Source organism: Metarhizium acridum, assembly GCF_019434415.1.
Source record: "Metarhizium acridum strain ARSEF 324 chromosome Unknown scaffold_29, whole genome shotgun sequence".
Taxonomy (NCBI): Eukaryota; Fungi; Ascomycota; class Sordariomycetes; order Hypocreales; family Clavicipitaceae; genus Metarhizium; species Metarhizium acridum.
This window is the reverse complement of record NW_027094017.1, coordinates 1,009,346-1,030,201: the sequence shown is the minus strand read 5'-3', so window position 1 is coordinate 1,030,201 and position 20,856 is coordinate 1,009,346. Positions and strand designations below refer to the sequence as shown.

General features: G+C 51.8%; 6 protein-coding genes across 7 annotated transcripts; 2 read left to right on the top strand and 4 right to left on the bottom strand.

The window, feature by feature from the left end:
• Positions 1 to 108: 108 nt before the first annotated feature.
• J3458_004380 (uncharacterized protein) lies at positions 109 to 4,659 on the bottom strand. The gene is made up of 4 exons (XM_066118186.1): positions 4,418 to 4,659; positions 4,240 to 4,338; positions 3,808 to 4,157; positions 109 to 3,754 (listed from the first exon to the last, which is right to left on the bottom strand). The coding sequence occupies exons 1-4, from the start codon at positions 4,468 to 4,470 to the stop codon at positions 810 to 812; spliced, it is 3,447 nt and encodes a 1,148-aa protein (XP_065976786.1). The 5' UTR covers positions 4,471 to 4,659; the 3' UTR covers positions 109 to 809.
• Positions 4,660 to 5,032: 373 nt separating this feature from the next.
• VPS60 (Vacuolar protein-sorting-associated protein 60) lies at positions 5,033 to 6,246 on the top strand. Its single transcript, XM_007809854.2, has one exon. It carries the CDS (start codon positions 5,371 to 5,373, stop codon positions 6,007 to 6,009), a length of 639 nt encoding a protein of 212 aa, XP_007808045.1. The 5' UTR covers positions 5,033 to 5,370; the 3' UTR covers positions 6,010 to 6,246.
• J3458_004378 (uncharacterized protein) lies at positions 6,230 to 10,351 on the bottom strand. Of its 2 annotated transcripts, XM_007809855.2 has the most exons (2): positions 9,428 to 10,351; positions 6,230 to 9,357 (listed from the first exon to the last, which is right to left on the bottom strand). In XM_007809855.2, exons 1-2 carry the CDS (start codon positions 9,624 to 9,626, stop codon positions 6,536 to 6,538), a joined length of 3,021 nt encoding a protein of 1,006 aa, XP_007808046.2. In that variant the 5' UTR covers positions 9,627 to 10,351; the 3' UTR covers positions 6,230 to 6,535. The 2 variants fall into 2 exon arrangements, with proteins under 2 accessions (XP_007808046.2, XP_065976785.1); XM_066118185.1 differs by having other exon boundaries at positions 6,230 to 10,351.
• Positions 10,352 to 12,387: 2,036 nt separating this feature from the next.
• On the bottom strand, positions 12,388 to 12,696 carry J3458_004377 (uncharacterized protein; the record flags this gene model as incomplete). Its single annotated transcript, XM_066118184.1, has 1 exon — positions 12,388 to 12,696. One exon carries the CDS (start codon positions 12,694 to 12,696, stop codon positions 12,388 to 12,390), a length of 309 nt encoding a protein of 102 aa, XP_065976784.1.
• Positions 12,697 to 14,732: 2,036 nt separating this feature from the next.
• On the top strand, positions 14,733 to 20,836 carry CDC24_1 (Guanine nucleotide exchange factor for Cdc42p). The gene is made up of 3 exons (XM_066118183.1): positions 14,733 to 16,979; positions 17,039 to 17,210; positions 17,288 to 20,836. Exons 1-3 carry the CDS (start codon positions 15,609 to 15,611, stop codon positions 18,757 to 18,759), a joined length of 3,015 nt encoding a protein of 1,004 aa, XP_065976782.1. The 5' UTR covers positions 14,733 to 15,608; the 3' UTR covers positions 18,760 to 20,836.
• On the bottom strand, positions 20,022 to 20,407 carry MRP10 (40S ribosomal protein mrp10; the record flags this gene model as incomplete). Its single annotated transcript, XM_066118182.1, has 2 exons — positions 20,022 to 20,188; positions 20,296 to 20,407. The coding sequence occupies 2 exons, from the start codon at positions 20,405 to 20,407 to the stop codon at positions 20,022 to 20,024; spliced, it is 279 nt and encodes a 92-aa protein (XP_065976783.1).
• Positions 20,837 to 20,856: the final 20 nt, after the last annotated feature.

The window sequence follows — 20,856 nt, the reverse complement described above, 5'->3', positions numbered from 1 at the left end:
GATATCACACGATGTACGAGGAGAAGGGGGTAGTGACCGTGCATGGGAGGGGCCTCTGGCCACGCCATTTTTGGTATGACGGTAGATTTCTCCAAAGTCTTTGGCTACGTGCTTTGGATAGATACCGCCTTGAGGTCCTTGCATATTGCTCGTCAAATGCGAGACTTTTGCAAACACCGAATGCGTTGGCAGTCCAGGAGCCAGAAGTCCCTTCGACCGGCGCGGCGGAATCCCGCGAGCTGATGCCGTTCCTGTAGCCTGCCCCGGTTGAGGAACGAGCATCGTCAGTGGCGACCGATGCCAATATAGATGGATCACACACATGTCACTTGCCATGAGAGAGCCGATTTACAGAGGGCAATTGCCTTGTTTGTTCTGTCTGCCTTGATATTGATATACAAGAAAACGAGTGGTCGCCATTCGCCATGCTTTCCAAACAACAACGAAACTAATAATGGTATCTTTCCCTGCCTCAACGACAACAAGATAACAAATGCTCGATTTTTTTTCATGCCATCCAACTCAACGCCGTCGCAATGCCTGTATGCAATCATAAAAATATCTCTAAGAGGCAAAATGCTGTCATCCCGGCTCAGTAAACAATGCAAACGGACAAAAGTCAAAGTAAGACGAGGAAGCATAAGAATATGCAGAAACACAACCAAGGAAAGGAATAAAGAATATGCAAAAAAAAAAAAAAAAAACAACTCAGGAAACCAAGCATAAGGATATCCAGAAATCAGAAGAAGAAAAAAACCAATAATAAACGCCTCATTGCTTCCTGCTCTTCATCATAGTTATGTAATTGCTCATGTTCTAGCCCGAGTCGATGATCGTGTAACTCTACTTGGTTTTGCTGGAGTTCCATTCTGGGACATCCCCAGCGTTGCTGCAACCTTGGCGTTGCGCTGCTGTTTCTGTGCGGTCGTGGTTCGCGTGGGCCTCGCGATGCCACTGCCACTTGCCTTTGCAATGTTCTTGCCTTTCATGGTGGCGATGCGGGACTTCTTAGCATCTTCATCTTGGTGTGCTTCGAGTGGAGTCTTCCATCCAACACACTTGCGGCCGTTCGCTCCCTTGGTCGGTCCTTCAGGATCACGATTTTCTTCGCTGGATTCTTCGTCAAGTCCCTGTTCCTGGTACTTAGCCAAGACCTGTGCGGGATACTCTGCATTGCCTCTATTCTTGAGAGTGTTCTTGCGAGTCTTGTTGGATAGTTCCTTCTCTTCATTTCGAGTGTGGTTGAATCCAGCACGGCCACTGTTGGATCGACCTCGTAGATTGATAGGGGTTGGGATGGATGATTTGGCGGTGTATCCAGGCTGCTGTCCTCGCAATCTAGTAGATCTGCGATAACCTGTGCCCGTTTCCGCCTTTTCCTCCTCACTGGGTTTGTTGGTGGTCGTGCCACCATTTGTAGCCGAAATGGACTTTGTCTTCGTATCATTGTTTTGGGTTCCAACTTCTGGGGCCTTGCCCTTTGGATCGGGGAGTGACTTCTTCTCTGATCCAGGATTGTTGACTCGTCGAACCTTCTTAGGCAGAGGAGCAATAGATGTCTTGAGCGAAGAGTCAGAATCTTGGTTCTCGGTGTCTGCCTTGCGCTTGCCCTTCTGGGGGCTTTCGACATTGGGACTCTTAATCCCGAGTGGTGCACGTCTCACTGGTGGCGCAATAGGAGATCCGGTTTCTGTGGTAGAAAGGCGGTTTCGATGAGTTCGCTTGATAAAGTCTCTCATATAATCGCGTCCCGGGCTGTCTTCGTAATGGTTTTGCTGAGCGGGCTGGTTACCATGCTGAGTGGAGCTGCCACTTGCAGCGGCGTGAGGCTCTTGATGAGCAGAGCCGCGCGACGTCTGTGAAACCATTTCGTCGTGGGAAGTTGATTGATTGACTGGTGTGAATGAAGTATTCAGTTTGGTTTCGGGTGATGGAGTCGTGATGGAGGGGGCCTGATTCTCCTCAACAGTCACCACAGGAGAAGTGGCCAAGTCCGGTACGGCTGAGGCGTCTTCATTGTGCATTGAAGAAGCCAGGATGGCTTGCTCAGCTCGTGGCGAATCTTGGCCATCTGTCAAGGGAAGTTCGTGAACCTCTTTGAAGGTAATTCGTGGTGATGAAGATATATCCGAAGGGGTCGTGGTGAAACGAGATTCGTCCATGCCCTGACTGTTGGGAAATAAGTATGCATACTCGGTAGGTAGCTTAAACCTAACAACGAGCCTGCCGTTCTCTTCAGTGACCATGACCTTAGCCTGGCCATCGCAGCCTTCGACAGCCATCTCGGCCAAGCGATTGATTGCAGGAGGACTGGAAACGGGAGTAGCACCGGCAGCTCGAAAAATGTTGGGATGTCGGCGCACGTCAATTTTACGCATGCCTTTCTTGTCCCTGGCTCGATTCGGAGCGGGTGTGCTCTGGACACCGCCGCCAGACTTGCGACCTGTCATTTTGCCCCAAGTAATGGCAGGTGTCGTCATATTCGAGGTAGGCTCGGAGGAAGCTGGTTTTTCGGGAGTTCGACCCAAGTTCATGGGAACAGGGTAGTGGCCATCGGATGCAGCTTCGTGCTGTGCCACGGGAAGTGCTGCTGGTATAGTGGCTGTATCGAAGACACCTTCGCTCGTGAAGTCATACTTGCGAGGCGAGATCGTCTGTCGTCGGGCAGCCTGGGTTCTGACGAGGCTGCGATTCACAGGTTCACTCTTGCGTCGAGTGATCTTTTTGGTGGTCTGTTTAGCTCTACTAGTAATAGTGCTACTGAGCCAGGTCGGGGCGTTGAAAGATGAAGTAGAGGGCCCAAATTTGAGTTGAGCTGAATCAACAGACGAAATCGGTTGCAGAGAGGATTGATCGGGCTTGGGTGTCGATGTCGGAATGGATTCGACTAGGCCCAGGCCAGCTTTGCCATTCTGCTCTGGAGTAGCAGTCTGAAAAGGAGTTGAAGGTTCCGTCTTGGACACTTTCGAAGGTGTCTGCGCAATAGTTTCGGATACTTTGGCTGGTGATAGGTGAGGTGAAGAGGTCAAGTTCGTGAGGTTGTTCAAGCTGTGGGACGAAGAGTCATATGAGGGTGCACCAAAGTGCTTCGTCGGACCGGGAGACAGGCAGGGAATATCAGCAAGTGGTGAAGAGGGTGAGCCATAAGCGATGACAGGAGCCAGTGGCGAAGGGCTCCGGGTAGTTTCAATTGAAGAAGGCGAATCAACAAAAGGTGTAGAAGGTGATCCAGGAGATTTGACAGGAGAAAATGCCACTTGGGGGCTCGCGGCAGGCATTAGCTTGACGACAGTATCGCTCAAATGACGAGAGGCCTTGAGCGGTTCGGTGGGAAGCGGTGATTTCTTGGTTGGCGATCTGCCCGACTCGTCCTGGAACTTGTCAAGCTCAAGCATGCTCAGAGGTTCAGTCTTATCTGCAATATCATGCAGTTTTGGTATGCCACATTGCGAAATTCGCACTCGGTGATCTGTACATCCCATCTCTTTGAAATTGTAGGCCACATCAGTAATGGAACCTTCCAAAAACGTAATCCGCTTACCACCCCTGTTAGTGGCTATGCGAATGAGATGAAGGACTTCGGTATATGTTATCAGCTTGTATCCGCCCCAGAGCCCACGTCGTTCGATACAGTCGTTTCCATCAATGCCTCGTTTAGCAGGAATAGTTGAGCGATGAGTCTGTGTCTGCAGAAACCTGAGCTCGGCGCGAAGAAGCTCTGTGTCGACCTCCAGGATTCCATTGGCAATGTCCACTGGATAGCACGTTAGTACAAACGCGAAGAAGAAACTTTGCCAAGAGACTTACCCTTTGCTTTCATGAAGAGATGAGTCGTCTCGGCCACAGAGTCAGGTCCGCCACAAAACGCGATAAGAAATTCATTCGGTTTGAATGACTTGAGTCTGGGAGATTTCTTCGGGGGCATCTTGCATTTCGTCGGTTCTGTCCAGGCCGCAAGGCGCTTGGTGGCAGCAATTTCCGAGTTCCCAGATACGAGAAAGGGAGTTCCATATAGACGTGGCTGTGGGTGACAGATTCGTCTCATGACAGTACGGATAAGATTGGTGTTCTGCAAAGAGAGGTATTCGGTAGGGACGCGGTGCCATGCTGGTTCTCTTTGGAAGGGAATTGGTGCTCGTAAGACGCCAACCCAAGACCTACAAATGCCAGCAACAGTCAGTAAGTTCAGCCGTCAAATGAGGTAATTCATTGGTGTAATTTCATATGCAATTTTCGTACAGATTTGTGTAGCGAAGACCGGTAGAGTTCTTTCCATGAGATGAAGTGCCATTGTCGGGTGCCGGGAAGAAGATGATGAAAGACGGGGGCAAGTTCAAGCTGTGAGACGCGCCATGTCAGTTTCCCGAACTCAAGAAATAAATGTCTAGATGTTCCATCATCATGAACATGTACTTACCTGATCTTGGGCTTGAGCCCAAGTCCCCAGGTTTGGGGAGTAGGCGCGTCCATGAGGTCGGCCTACGAAATCGAGTGTTTAGAACGCGATTGCAGTAATCGAAAAGTGACGGGGCAAGCGCGTTGCAGATTGGTGAAATTGTTTTGCGAAAAGTGTCGTAACGGCAGTAGCAAAGAATTCGTGCTAGCAGCATCAAGAACGTAAAAGAGCAGTGCGATTGTGAAAATTTCTTTGAATTGTTCGTAGCAGTAGCTGTTGATGATGACGGGACAATACAGAGTCTCTCTCACATCCATCTAACATTTGTTTACCATGGCCCAGCCAGCATCGTTGCGCATCAGAGGACGCTAGTCCTGAACGGGACGTTATGGACCCCTAGCCATGGAATAGTGGGGCCACTACGTAATAAACGCGCCCATGAAAAGCACTGAAGAATAGCGACTGCGAGCTGTTCTCATTGGCCCATGACAACTCAGGTAAGCGACAGTTGGTCGCGTATGGCATATTTACGCGAGGCAGGAGCAGCCGTGACGTCGTGTTTCGTACCATCAAATAACGTCATTTCAAGAGCCCCAAGAACAACAAGATTTTCAAATATGATCAGTTCGCGTGTGAGAAAAGCAAAGTACTAGCAATCCCAGTGCCAAAAATTCGGTTCGCATACTGGCGAGCTCCTATATGCTGACTCATCCGCCGTCTGACCTCCAGACAGGGTGGTGTGGGGCAACAAACGCATTCATTGTCTCCAAGAAACGGCTCTAGCTCCCAGCAGCCCCAGACTCGTCACTGGGAATCTTGGAACGTAATCCCTTTGACACGCCTTTAGACTACAACATTGCATCGCTGAGCCACAACCCGTGATACACCTTCCAAGCGAGCCTCTACCGGAACCTGAACTCTAGTTTCCAACCCACCCTCTCTCGCCATCTTGGAACTGCGTTCCAACCGCCACCATGAACCGAATTTTCGGCTCGAAACCATCTGGCCCAAAGCCCACCCTCTCAGGCGCCATAACCAACATTGACACGCGGATCGCCTCGATCGATACGAAACTAAAAGCCCTCAACGGCGAACTGTCCGCGTACCAAGAAAAGCTGTCCAAATTGCGTGAAGGCCCCGGTAAGCAAGCCATCAAACAAAAGGCCCTCAAGGTCCTGCAGCGCCGCAAAGCCTACGAGGCCGAAAAGGAAAAGCTCGAGGGCCAAGTATGGAACATGGAGCAGGCGTCCAGCATGCAGGATAATTTGAAAAACGTCATGACCCAAGTTGATGCGATGAAGACGACCAAGAAGGAGCTACAGAAGCAATATGGCAAGATTGATATCGACAAGATTGAGCAGCTGCAGGATGAGATGGCGGATTTGATGGACGTGGGGAATGAGATACAGGAGAGTCTGGCGAGAAGCTATGATATTCCGGATGAGGTGGACGAGGCAGAGCTGGATGCTGAGTTGGAGGCTTTGGGAATGGAGCAGGAGTTGGAAATGGAAATGGGAGGTGCGGTGCCTGGGTTTTTGCAGGATGAGGTATTACCCGAGTTTGTGGATGAGCCTCCTCAGACGGAGGATAAAGTGAAAGAGGCTGCCGGTTAGGTGTGCATATATGACGAATACCGAATCTTCTAATGGGGGTTATTTGGAGGCTTTGGAGTTGGAAAATACCGGAGCTGCTTCAAGTTCGTGGTGATAAATGCGGCATAGCAAGCGTTGGTTCGCACGAGTCCACTGGGTAAATGTAGCTTTGTACGCACTGCTATAGCACTTCGGATCGGATCACCATGTCGAGACATTTACGTAGCGGATACGACTTGTTCAAATACTCAATGTTTAATTCCTAATTCCTAAATCCTACTCGTGTCAATGCGAGATATCTCCCAGTGAAGTCGCAACGCATGCATAAACACCCATCACGGTCCATTAACTATAGGCCTATGCCCCAATGTGCGCCTCGATACGTGTCAACGCCCTCTTTCCAAGATATTAACCAAACCCTTAGTGCCAAAGGTTCTCCAACAAAAAAAAAATTAGAATATTGGTCACAGAAGTGTCCCATCTCATCATCCAGCACAAAGCAAATCGTTCATGCGGGCAGCCATGAAAGCAGACATAAAATCAGCGTCTAATCCACTGTAGCAAAGAAACGAGCAGTCTCCTCGAGCTCACTATCTCCGTTGCAAAAGTCCCAGCCCACAATGACGGGCGCTTGGCTACAGCACACAATCTTGCGAGCATCGAACTGGAGCTTGAATACGCGAGCTGGTGCATTCTCTGCCCCGGCAATATGCGGGTGGTGATGCGCCGGCGGGGGTGGGTTGTGTTGCGCTGGTACTTGGGCTGGCTGAGCCGGTGCAGGCGTGGGGGTCGGAAGAGGAATTGGCACTGGCGTAGCAGCCGTTGCCATGTTCACGTCTGGAGCGACATGTATCGCAGCTAGTGATGGTCCGGCGATGGCTTGTGTTGGTCTAGGGGTTGAGATATCTGTGGGCTGATACGTTGCCGGCATTCCGGGAGGATTGCTGGGTCCGGCAACAGAAGGACCAGCAGCAGCAGCAGCAGGCGGCGCTGTTAATTCTGAATTCGATGTAGTGGCCGGACGTTGTCTTGTCGACTGTTGCCCGGTTTGAAAGGCGACTAACGCTGCCGTGATCGCTTGTCGAAGCTGTGTGCGTGCCAATGGTGACGGCTCACGTTCAATGACAGACTGCAGGTAGTTGTGGTGGCTAAGCATGGCTGGATAATTGGCCAATGTCTGCTCCAGTGCTCGGGCACCAAGGGGGACGACTTGATCAATCAAGTTCATATAGAGCCCAGAGGTCCCCTGAGCACCAACATTGGGTTCAACGCTGGCCTGGCTCATCTCCCCAAGGGGCGGGGGTCTGCTGCGAGAGGCAGAAATGCGCATGGTCGGGCTGCCAGCGGACGGGTGCATTGGGAGGCCCCCTTGTTGTTGATTTGAAAAAGTCGGTTGTAGCATGGATTGTGGCGGTATTGCCAGAGCCATATTTCTCTGCGCTGCTGCTGCCGCCTCTTCCTGGCGAAGGTGATGGGCCGGTTTCCAAACTCCCTCCTTGTCACGTCTCCAAATAATGATGCTCTGGTCGTATGACCCAGAAACAATCCGTCCATACTTTCGACCGCCGCCCCCTCCAGGTGGCACCTTGGCTCCAAACGCCTGCACATCAGCTGGTCTAGAGCTCCCTGCGTTCACTCTCCTAGTTCTTCGGTTCCGTCTTTCACCATCCCGGGCCACTTCTCCAGCCTCAACAGCTTTGAAGTACTCGGCATCCACAGTCTTGGCTTCCACCTCATCTTCGGCCTTGCTGTATGGCAGATCACCAAAGCCCGCTTGCACGGTTCTGACCAAATGCGCGTGGCCACGTAATTGCGCAACCTTCAAACCGGTAGGCGCGTCAAAAATGCACACCTCATAGTCACTGCTACCACTTACGATTCGTCGTCCGTCGAACTCGACGCAAGCAATACCCTTATCGTGAGCAGGGATGGTTTGCGTGCACACTTGGTCTGGCCAGTCCCAAATCTTGATATGCCGGTCTCCGGACACAGACACGATAGTGCGATCTCTAACCTGAATGGCATTGACGGCAGCCCCGTGTCCTTCCAACCGGCCAATCATGGTATATGATTCCTTCACAGGTAGCTCCTGGGCTAAATCTGGTTCATAGCCGTATCGCTTGACGGTCTTCCCAACGGCGCTGAATGCCAACTCACTCGTGCCATATCCCAGTTCTCCAAAGCGCAGAGGCCTTCTGTTAAAGATTTTGATGGTTTTGTCCTTTGAGGATGTGACAAGAATCCGTTTGTCGAAGCGAACATTCAAAACTGACTCGCGATGCGCCTTGGTAATTTGTTGAATAAGCTCACCGGTTGAGAATTTCCAGATGAAGACATTCGAGTCACTGCTGCCCGAAACAATGATATCCTCAGAGGGGTCAGCGTCGAACTGCAGACACAAGACCGAACCATTGTGTCCAATTAACGGGGGTCGAACTAGGCGACGTGTTCGAACGTTCCAGATACGCATCGTCTGGTCTCTGCTGCCGCTCACTAGATAGTCTGCGTCGAACTGCAGAGTATAAACGCATTCTTGATGTCCTTCTTCGGGGTATTGAGGATGTGGCAGCTGGAAAGTCGTGTACTTGCCAAGTTCCCAGTTGGACTCCAGTCGTCGTCGCATATTGTAAAGATACTTCCAGTTGATGCGATACCTTGAGCTACCGATATCCCAGGCCCACAGGGTTGATCGTATTGAAGCACTTGGGTGGTCTGGAGGCAATATAGGAGGTAAAGAGGGTTCCGGTGTCCCGCCGGGCTCCTTTCGCTTGACACGCACAACATCTGACGAACCAAAACTCCTATCTACGCCTTTGCCCTTGTAGGCTGATGAGCTTGACGCAAAGCTGATATCCATATCGACGTCCCCGCCTGTGAGTGACATAGGTGGCCGATTCAAGGAAAACGATGAGCCAGGAGTTCCAAAAATGCTGCTACCCTCGATGCCTACTGGTTCCTCCTGGCTCCGAGCGGTCCCTGTCATTTCCTGGTCTTCATCTTCATTCAGTATCGCACGAATCTTGTTGGTCTGACCATCCGCATTCTGGATTCGATGTAAGTGACCAATAGAACTTGTTAGATCAGCGTTGACTCTGCCCTCGCACAGTTCAATCTCGCTCGCCACCGCCTTCCAGCCTTCGAGATGATACAGCCGCTCCCAGAGTTTTCGATCCAATGCCAATTCATACCAAGCGCGGCATGTCTGGGCGACGCCAACTAATGAAACGGGATCTAGATATCCCAATACCTTGAGACAGATTTCGGCTGGAAGATATTGGACGAAATCGATGTATAGCCGGGGATTTAATCGCTGGACGATCTCGGCGATTGCCGAGGTGGGAAGGTCATCGAGAAGTGCGAGTGTTAACTCTGCGTTGAAAAAAAATAACAGTCAGCAACACCGCTCAACCGATGAAGTTCAAAGATGTTTGTCAATTACCCTTCTTGACAGACACTGGCAACGCCGAGGCATTGCTTGCCAACCAAGATGGCAGCTCTGCCGGCGACCGTAATGTCGCTAAACTTGCCGGTAGACTATGATGAACAGTAGGATTCAGAGGGTCCTCCGAATAGCCCTCATCGGGTTGATGTGCTGGAGAAAACGGATCCATGGCCGGAAGTTGGTCGGGCTTCGCCATTGGGCTGGGAGCCAAAGGATGGACGACGCGGGGAGCCGAGAACACAGCGTAGCAGAAGATATTGAGGCAAATGAAGTTTGCACAGGCCACAGACGATGCAGCAGATGGCAGGATTTATTATTTCGCGGGATGGCTGCCGGGGCGACCGTGATGCCGTATCGATCCGGCCTGATGGGTGGTGGGATTGAAGCTCCGTTGGCTGACAGGCTTGGTCATGAGGCAGGCGCAAACACGATGCGCCCGTTGAAGCAGCGGCGTAGCACGAAAACGATGCCGAGTCGCTGTTGTCTGTCAACTATCAGCGCGTGCACACGACCGTGCTCCTCGATCTCGGTGAGATGGGGGTTTTCGTGAAACGACGTCAGCCGAGAGTCGTGGTGTTTGTTATCAAGGCGTCCACGGGCGGCGACCTGGGGGTGCTGGGGTTGCACCAGCAATTGAACCAATTGAAGGCACCCGGGCCAGCAGGGACAAGGCCAGCGGGTGACGGTGACGGTGACCAGTTGACGGGTGAGGTCGATGTCAATTGCGGCGGGTGGCGGGTGGTAGCACTAACAGTTGACCAGGCCAGACATCCGTAGGCCTGGAGCCAGCACACGATGAGCCGAATGATTAGCGTACTAGGGCAGTTTAGCAGCACTTGACCAGACATGAGTTGCTGCGGCCCGGGTGAAGACAACCCTGGACCGTACTGTCGACAATCCACCAATGTTTATGTAAGCCCAAGTAGGCAAGCTCGGTTCTACAGCCGTGATGATTTATGGATGGCCCAACACTCAAGGTGGTCTTGACAACATCTGGTTCAATTTTTTGCGTATCGTCAGGACACACATTCGGAGGGCAAAGTACGAAATACACCGAGTGATCAGTCGACATGTTTAATAGTATCCCACGCGCTTACCTAGACTTGAGTAAGCAATAGGTAGGCAAATACGTCCTCCCGTTCGAGCCAACCCCTTTTTCTTGCCTTTGACCAGTGCCGCAATTATTCAGCCTATATACACGGTTCAATTTCTTCAAATCGTCGTTGATCAATCACTGTTATCAAATTTATTAAGTGCTGGCTAGATTGCTTCAAGTGTCCCATGTCAAGCTGGGATCACAGCGGCCCGGGATTCCGCATGGTGCGACTCAAAACATCTGGGTATGCCTGCTAGGTGCTTGCGTAGACACTTGGGAGACCCTCCTCCAATCTCTCTCCACCGGGAACTCGTCCTTGATCGTCATCATGTACTACACATGCATGTCAAACAAGTCAATGCCGCCGTTCAGGTACATGCCTGCGCCCTTTAATCCGTCTCCAGAGTTGCAACTTGCAAGAGTTGGGCAGACACCAAGCGCTCGCTATAAGGAGAATACGACGCTCCCTCGCTTGCCTGCTCTCTATACAGCTCGGGGGATCATTCCTTGATGCTCTGTATCCAGTCCCTGCGAGGGCATAAAAGATACATTCACTCAGCAGTTGGTGTGGCCGCTCAGGCATAGATGCAGACGGGGAGCCAAGCCCAATAGACGATGCAACGCAGGTTTGTAGATACGAGGACAAGGCATCGCTAACTTGGAACCCAAACACGTCCATGCCTGCCATGTACTCTCGACTCGGGCTCGTCCGTCGTCGTATCGATGCTGCAGCATGCCGCCTTGCAGACGGCTTATCACCACTTTAATTTCACATAATGGCGAGAGATTCTCGAGTCAACCATAGAGTCTCATTATGCAATATCTCACAAATATGACATGATGCTCAAGTTGAGAACGCATTGCACGCCTACTGTAACTGCCTCATATCTTGTTTCACCAAAACACATGGTGCGGGTTTGTTTCCGGCACTGCCTCCCCCCGAGAAGCAAACGGTATCCCTGGCTGTCAAGTTTGATCGTTAATGTACAGTTCCTCGACTAATCGTGGCTTCACCTGTCAGTCACCAAGCCGCGCGGGCTAAAGCGTATCCGGTTATGCCGGCGGGTGTGCACTCGGAATAACAACTACAACAATGTGCCACGGCATTCTATGGCTATCCGTGACGATGATTTCCGACTCACGGCTACCACGTTTCCACCTACTCGTGAAAATCTGTACTAAACCAAGTAGATTTTAGTATCATGATAATTGGATCGAGACATTTGGGCACTTCGTTACGCTACAGGGTAGCCCATGCGAAAAGCAGGTGGACAAGTTGCAACAAAGACTGCCCTACCTAGGTAGATAAATGAGTTTCTCTTGGAGCCGATGTCTGCTTTACATGCTTACATTCCAGCAAGTAGTTTCGTCGAGCTGCTGGATGGCCCCGAACTCTTGCATTGGGATGATAAGAAGTGATTCTCGGACAGTACCTGTACTCCCGGCTCGGAGACATTCTTTCATATGAGGACTTTCCAGCCTCATCCTTTCAGCTTCAAGGGGAACAAAGATGATTTGTACTCGTCCTCGATTAGAAATAGACATCATACAGACAATCAGCTGTCCAGTTCGAATGCCGGCTCGCCACCGTTCACGCCAACCTAATAACTAATTGGTATTTATGATGGCGCAGGCGAACGAAACGTCCTCATGCTCGGTACTGGTTACTTCAGATCTACTGCCGTAACCTTGCGTTTCTGCATAGACAAGGACCGTGTAAAATGGAGACGCATAATGATCATGCATCGCAGGCACCCTCGCCTCTCACATGGTGTCCATGGTTTGGAAAAGGCAATGGAAAGTGGGTGGCTGCGGGCTGCTTTGGACTAGGAGGATGGTACCGGCCGAGCTAGTTATGGAGTTAAACCCTCTTTGTCAAGGCCGTGCCGAAGGATCGGGTGGAAAAGACCCAATGTGATTGCATGTTTGAGTGAGAATGGCCGGAAGGTTGGAACTTGGATGTTGCAGACAAGCACACAAGCGGCTGGCTTGGCGCGGTTTTGCGCTCGCAAGGTTCCCAAGTTCCCAAAATCAACTTCCCCTCTTCCCCTCTTCCCCACCAGCAGAACAACAGACAGACATTCTCGAAAATCGTCATGTCCACACACAAGTCGGCCGTTAGTCGTTCTTGAGTCTCGACGACGTCAGCTGATCCCCGCCCAATGCGCATTTCACTCCGGCCGTTGACTATCGGAATTTATCCATATACAGGTTCCTCCTGCCTGATGTGGCAAGGACACACCGAAAAAGAAATAAAACATAGAAGGCAGGGAACAAAGGCCAACCCAGGCCTCCATCTGTTGCCCCAACTCCGTATCAAAGGGTCGAAATGTGGTGGTGCCATCCTAGGGTGCCGCCGCCTCCCGGCACATGACGTTGGCGAAACACCAAACGGCGCTCCAGCGAACCCTGTGGCAGTCTTCGAAACAAAGACGCCACTCCAACGAGGGACCGACCCCCTTTTCCTTTTCCACCTGGATAGGTGCTGACGTTGTGCAATTGGCGCTGGATGGCGACCTGATGGGTAGCCGTGGTTGACTCGAGGGTTTCAACTGCCCACCCTCAACTTTGACGATTGGATGGTGGGCATTAGATTTCGGCGCAAAGAGATACCATGATGAGCCCACCCTGACTAGAAGAAGGGGCCCGGTAGGAAGGGTGTACCCACGCATGTACATGCATGCTATACGGAATATTAATTGGGGGCAGATATGATCTACAAGTGCCAAGCGTGACACACAAACTTGAAGTCGAGTGAGGGTGAAGTTCGGTACGTACGCTAATTCAGGATTCACGCCCGGGTCATCCGTCAAGCAGGAAGGCGACGGCTGGAACAAAGCACTTGGGGCTACGGAGTATTGTCTGGTAGCATTGTATCAGAGCAGCCCAACATTGGGAACCCAACGTCGAACTTGGCATCCGATAGACCCGATGCTGGTGTAGGAACGGCAGAGGCCAGCCCAACTGTTCCAGCCCACGGCAGCGAGCGGCAGTGAATTGATTCAGGAGATTGAACAAATATCGGAGGGCTCCATACCTCCATACACGCGCGACTGGACCATCAGGGCTCCGTAGAAGGGGCTGAGAAGCCGATTGAATTAAACAAGTCACTTCGTGCATGTACTTGCAGGCAGCCACACGCAGGTCCAGGTTGGCGATGATGATGATGTTGATGATGGTGGCGATAGCTGCATCTCGACGGCGAGATAACTACATACTCGCCTAGGTAGGTGCCTACATGGCAGAGCACATCCATGGACTCCGTACTTTTGGGTGCCATCAAAAACAAGCCATGCTTTGCAGCCCAACTTCTGCCAGACAGGCCCAGAGACTAGACATGGCCCTAGTCTAGCGTTGTCTACTCGGAAATTTAGCCCTTGGGATACCTATTGAATACCAACCCAGGAGGTATTACTAAAAGTACATGTAGCCTTCTTGAGTAAGACCGGTGTCAATTCGTTTGACGGTAAAGTTTTGGACGCGGCCCCAAATGCCCCAGTGCCTGTTCATATCACCACCAGACCAGTTTGATCCCCTGCCCCTCCACTAGCGGACCGCCAAACGGACCAGTGGCCTGCACCCACTCACACCCTCACACTCACACGCTTGCTTGCTTGCTTGCTTGCCTGTGTCGCCACGTCTCTTGCAGCCGCTGTGCACTGGTTCATGCGTCGGGGCTCAAGCGTCTCTCTATCCGAACGTTGAATGCCAACCGGTTTCCCCGTCGCTCGACGATGAATAGCACCAGGGGACCAAGGCACGCGGGTTGCAAAAAAGGCCGCACACCCCGCACCTACAACCACACACACAGGTGTGCGGCCTTTTTTGCAACCCGCGTGCAAGGGAACCAAGGGACCAGGCACGTAATAGATTGACTCTGGCCGTCCGCCCCCAGAGTCCCTGTTTCTATGGTCTTGTCTGATCTGCCGGCTTCTTGCTTCGCCTGGCCCAGAAATCTGTCTGCTTGGCCGTACCGAGTACGATACGCCTGCATCTGCACACCAGACTCAGTCTGCCTCACTTCCGTCACAGGCAGGCACCAGTGCTGTCACGGCCATCTCTCGCCAAGAATAAAGACAATAGCCGGCGAGCCTCTGGCCTCTGCGCTGCATGAAGCATTACTCACCAACCAACTTCCTCATTGCTCGACAAGAACACCACCCGTGCTCGCTGGAGAAGAGTGAGGCAGGCAGGTAGTCTCGATCCCACAGACCCACGCGCCCCACTTTGAGTTGCGCGGACCTGAGCCATTGAGAGCCACTCTGGAACAGCGGGCAATTGCCCTGGGGCCCCCGAGTGTTTCCTGGGCATTGCGCACTCTCGCACTGAGCAGGGGAAAAAGCACTGGGACACTGGGACGTTGGAACGCTGGACCGTTGGCTGTGGTCACCTCACCTTGCATTGAGCAACCTCGACCTCGGCCTCGACCGCCTTAATTGAGCTGTCTGGTCCCCCCAAATTAACATACATCGAACTACTTGCGTCTGCATCGTCGCCTGCAGCATCTCTCAGCTCGCCCCCGAATTGACGGTGCCTGTCGCCTGCTCCTCGACGTCGTTGGTTCGACTTGTCGGGACTTACCCATTAGACGGTAATTTTCCACATCGTTGCTGACCGCGAGTCGTTCGGTAACGATTTGAGCTGAGATAGGGGTCGCCTTCCCCTCCAAAACCCGCCCCGACTGCGTCTACCACCGCCTTCGTTGGTCTGCGCACCCAAGAAGGAAAAAAAACACCTACACTCGACCTGCCGTCTCCTCCCGCGCTATCCAACATCTGTTCCCTGCCAGAGGACGGGCAGCTGCATTTCTCGCCTTCTCGTGAATCGTCTCGCCTGACCATTGTTTGTTGAATGACGCGACAAAGGGCACAAATCTGAGACCACTCCGTGCCAGAAGGGAGGGCGTGACAAACAAAGACAACGCCATTCGTTGACGAACGAACATACGGTCATCCTCCATACGACTGCACTTTGGCTACGACGAGTAACCCCTCATTCCTACACCTCGACGACAAAACACTTGTGCCCTCCATTGTTCGCGCCGGGGCTTTCATTTCTCCTGGACGCATGGAGTAAACGGACATGGCCCATGCCCCTCTGCTTCGAAATAACACCGCTCCGGTCTTCCACCCCAACCAGAGCGGCGTCGGCGTCCTCTCACACAACAACATGAACAGTGTGCCCCGCGGTAGCCAGCTGTCGGGGTCGACGGCGTATACCAGTTCATCGACGTCGCTGCATTCACTGAGTAGTGCTGCAACCGTGGTTCCAGGGCAGAATGGCGGATCTGTCGTGGCCACGGCCAACATCATCAATCAAAAGGCGGATGCTTCGCGATCGCTCTACCAGATTTGTGTGTCTCTCAAACAACGATTAAGTCAAGTACCCGGTTTTGGACCCTTTCTCGAGCAACTTGACCCTACCGATCCTGTCGACCCCTTGTGGAATCTGTTCCGGTCAGGGTATCCCCTTCTCACAATCTACAACTCGCTACAGCCCACAGAACCGCTCAAGGTGGAGGATCCAAATGCATCAGAAGCGAAGAAGTCCAAGATTGCCATTTTCAAGTTTGTGCAGGCGTGTATGAAGGAATTGCAAGTCCCCCCCGCCCAGAGTTTTGTCATTACAGATTTGATGGGAAACGATACAAGCGGTTTCGTCAAGGTTACGCAGGTCGTCAACTACGTGCTTGATCTCGCAGAGCAACGTGGCCTATTGCTACAGCTTCAACCTTATCCCGTGGACGAGCCTGTCGTCGCAACAGGGGGCGCGCAAATGAGCTACAGGGATCACATTGTCAAAGAACTGGTTGATACCGAGCGAAAATATGTCCAGGACCTGGAAAACTTGCACGACCTGAAAAAGACGTTGGAACAAAAGGGACTAATCCCAGGAGATGTTGTGCACCAAATCTTTCTGAACATCAACGCGATTCTCGATTTTCAGCGACGATTTCTCATTCGAGTCGAAACAACAAACTCCTTGCCAAAGGCCGTCCAGCGATGGGGTGCCCCGTTTTGTTTCTACGAAGATGCCTTTGACATCTACCAGCCCTTTATCGCCAATCAGCGCAAGGCTGCTCAAATCGCCAACCAAGTTTTCGAGAAAATTCAACAATCAGAGCACCCTGTTGCCGCAGACTTCAACACACTGGACGGATTTTTGTTAAAACCTATGCAGCGGTTGGTGAAATATCCATTGTTGCTCAAGGACCTCGCCAAAAAGTCGGAAGACGAGGAAGTCAAAGACGATCTAAACACTGGGTGTGAAGCCGCGGAACGAGTTTTACTCAAAGCCAACGAAGCCGTAAACCGGGACCTTCTTGATGAAGCACTGGAGGAACTCATCACTCGGGTAGACGATTGGAAGTCACATAAAGTGGAATCATTCGGCAAGCTACTCCTGCACGGTGTGTATGGTGTCATTACTGGCAAGAGTGATCAAGAGAAGGATGTACGTAATGGCCCCGTTCCATGTTGGCGTCGGGAGAAACTAACGTTTTCTTGATACAGTATGAAATTTACCTTTTTGAATGCATTTTGCTATGTTGCAAGGAAGCCTCCGGCAAGAAAGACAAGACGCGATCCACGGGTCCCAAAATCAGGAATAAGAACGCAAAGCTCCAGCTCAAGGGCAGAATCTTCATGACTAATGTGACTGACATTGTGTCCCTTTCAAAACCTGGTAGGTGGCGCGAACACTAAAATGGACCGACTGATTGCGTTTTTCTTCTTCTTTTGTTTTGCTAACCACTCTAGTAGGTTCTCACAGCGTTCAGATTTGGTGGAAGGGTGACCCTGGCGTCGAGAATTTCACGATCAAGTTCCTTAATGAGGAGACAATGAGGAAATGGGCGGGCGGATTAGAGACGCAGAGGAAGGAAAATGCGCCACGGCTCTCCACCAGCCAAGAATCCATCAACAACGACTTTGCATGGACCAGGGACCAAGCCGGCGGCCTCGAGAACCCCTATTTACAGCAGGACGAAGAAGATGACGAAGACTATGGACCAGCAACGGCGCCGGCACAGTTTCCAATGCCTGCATCGATGGGCACCGCTGTGCCTCGCACCTCTTCAAGCTCCAGTCTGAGACAACGTTCTGCCACAGGGGAGAGCACACAATCCCTTGCAGGCATCGCAAGAGCTCCACCGCCGCGTTTCCCATTGCCTATGCCGCCCGCTCCCCTCAATCTGCAGACCCAAACCAATGGCGCCCAATCTCCCGGCTCGAGGGGAGGAGACAGCTACTTCTCCCCAGTGGCCGAGTCTCCAGCGTCTTCTCGTACAAGCACCACGAGCGGCATCTTCCCTGGGCCTGCTTATCAGTTCCCTCCCAAGGCTGGCACACCACAGGCCGTTTGGGACGACCCGCGTTATTCTCCATCCATGCCACGGGCCCCATCACGAGATGGTTCCTCCCCCAATCCGATGGGCATGGGTAGCAGAACCGCTCGTGGACCGTCTCTGCCCGCAATGGCCACGCATAGTCAAACTGCGGCTCAGCAACAAAGAAGTAGGTCTTACAGCACACCGGATGTGAATGTTGCAGGTATCCCTCGACATCGTCAACCGAGCCAGAGCAATATTCCAGCCGTACCTGGCATTCCTCAGCACTTACACCCAGCGCATGACGGCAACATCCCTCGATCGCAAACAGGCTCGCCTCGCAATGATTTACCAATTCGAACCAGCACACAAAGCCCCGGAGCCCATCGTGAGCGAATGCACCAGCACTCGGGAAGCCTCGGGGGTACGATGTCTCATTTTCCTCCTCAACCACCCTATCCGCGTGGAAACACACCCACCGGCGGCAACGGGTTGCGAGTCGACTCTGCCACTGCGAATTCACGCAACGTGTCCCCATCCCTCGGTACCGGGACGCTCCCTCCGACTGGCAACTCCGTGGCAAGCCCAGATTTGCCCATGCCCACGCAGTTGAAAGTTAGGGTCAACTGTGATAGCGGAAATTATGTGACGCTTGTGGTTGCATTTAATATCACGTATCAATCCTTGATTGATCGAATTGACGCTAAACTTTCACGATTCATGACGAGCAGCATTGGCAAGGGTATGCTGAAGCTCCGGTACCGTGATGAAGATGGCGACTTTGTCACCATTGAAAGCGATGACGATATTCAGATTGCCTTTATGGAGTGGCGCGAGGGAGCTCGAAACATGTATTCTGGTGGCGTTGGAGAGATAGAGCTCTTTTGTCTTGGAGAAGGCCAATGAGACTGCCAGTCACAAATTGGCCTTGTTATTCTCATGGGCGCGGCTACGAAGTTACTGAGTGCATTTACCGACGGCATTTGTCACGAGTAGGCGTTCAAGAACATGCCGGCATTCGCAACCCTGGCGCGTAGAGTCCCTCTCGAATTCCGAACGACGCCTCCGAACACGGACATTTCTTCCCTATTCCGCCCTCCCTCGCCCATTTGGCAGTGAATTCGTCATATTGACACTGCATCGCAGCGACTAGTATGTCCTCAAGAGTTTCCGACTTGACCGGCAGTTGACTTGTTGATGCTGGACGCCATTCTGAATCTTTGATCCTGACACTTATTTTTTTATTTTTTTATTTTTTGTTTGGACTGCCACAGCCTGTTTCGCGACGGTGTGTCTTCTCACCCTGGCCGAGTAGCAGACTTTGTTGCCTCAAGATTGCTTGTATTTGGACTCGGTCCATTTCATTGGATGTGCATTCTGTAGAGACATTACCGCAAGGCTGTAGCATGGCATCATATTCTCATCTTTTGGGCAAATTTTATGGACATGATTTATAGGCGCTACTGGGAGGTTCGCGGAGCCAGGCATTGGAGGCTGGGCGCATCCTGGGTTTCACTCTTTTTCTTTTTCTATTTTGGTCTGAAAGTATATACGGCCACACACTCGTTTGGGATTGTATCTTCCTGTTATTTCCCCCTGCCTTCTGCCCATCCTCTGATCTCAAGTTTTTCTTTTCTTCCTCTTTTTTTTTGGCGCTCTGTGGACACTGAGCTGGATTTTCTTTTGTTAGCGGCTGCAAAGCTGGATAGACAGATGGTGGCATGGAGAGCTGGAACAGTTTGGGGTTGTGCATAGGTAGATTTGGAATTGGAGGTAATGAGGCTTCTCAGCCTGAAGTTACATAGATACTGACTCGGGCACTTGGCTGTTCTGATGAGCGATTTAGAAATTCGTTGTGAATGAATTGGTCATGGATGTTGCAAATAGTATGCCAACCCGTAGTCTTGTACAGCTGTGATTTCCATGGTGATCCATGATGTCAAGTCTTATCGTACACCAGCCGTCAATGGGCCGTTCGCTACCCGTACAATGTATGGTATTACAAAAAAAAAAAAGCCAATGAAAACGCCGTGAATGCACAAAGCTCCAGGGGACAAGACGCATATGTACTCGATCATTCTTTTTCGCCCAAATTGCACCCCCTGCCCCCGTCCAACAAGCGCATATACAGCCTTCTTTCATGTTTGACAGTCAACGCGGGTTTCTTTTTACTTTTGCTTCCGTGGACTCGTAACGTGCTTTTGCATTCTCGAAAGGTGGTAATTGATGGTGTTTGCTGGCGCGGGCGGCGGCGCAGGCCCATCCATACATTTCCGGAGCTGGTTCTCGATGGCGGCGCAGCCGGAGGCGTTGTAGCCCGCGGAAGCCCAGCATGCTGCACGTTTTGAATATTTTCCCATTGTCAGCCGCATTTGCGTGTGGGCAACGATTGCGCGTTTTGACCACCGGGCTGAAGGGGGAGGGGGGAGGGGGGAAACGTACCGAGCACGCTGGACATTATTGCAATGCATGGGTTTTCGGGCTGTCGCTTGGGGTTGTGCACGCGCAGGGTTTTGAGGGGCGGTAGACGGATGGGCTTGTGGCCGCCGGACATGGTGTCTGTGGTGATGGCCGAAACGGGAGTCGGTCGGATGGGGGGGTTGTGAAGCGATATCGCGTGGTGGCTGTTCGATATTCTTGGTGTTGATGGGCAGCTTTTGGAAGGATTTGGCTGCTACGTGATCACGTGATATAAGAGGATCATGTGGTCACGTGTTTGGTTTTGATGTTTTGAGTTGTTATTGTTCCGGTGAACGATTCTTTACTCTCTTTGAGAAGTTTGGTGATATTTATCGCTGCTTGATGGTAGGCTAATTGGATTGTAAAGCGTGGTTTGTTATGAGGGTGTTCGGGTCGGTGTTTGGACACAAAGGTGAGCAAGATGACTTTCATGCGGGCAGAAGAGACGGTTGTTCTATACTACCGCGGGTATCATGCGAAAGGAGAGAATCACTAGCTACAAATAATAGCAAGTATACCAGGATACGGGCCACGTGCTTGCCC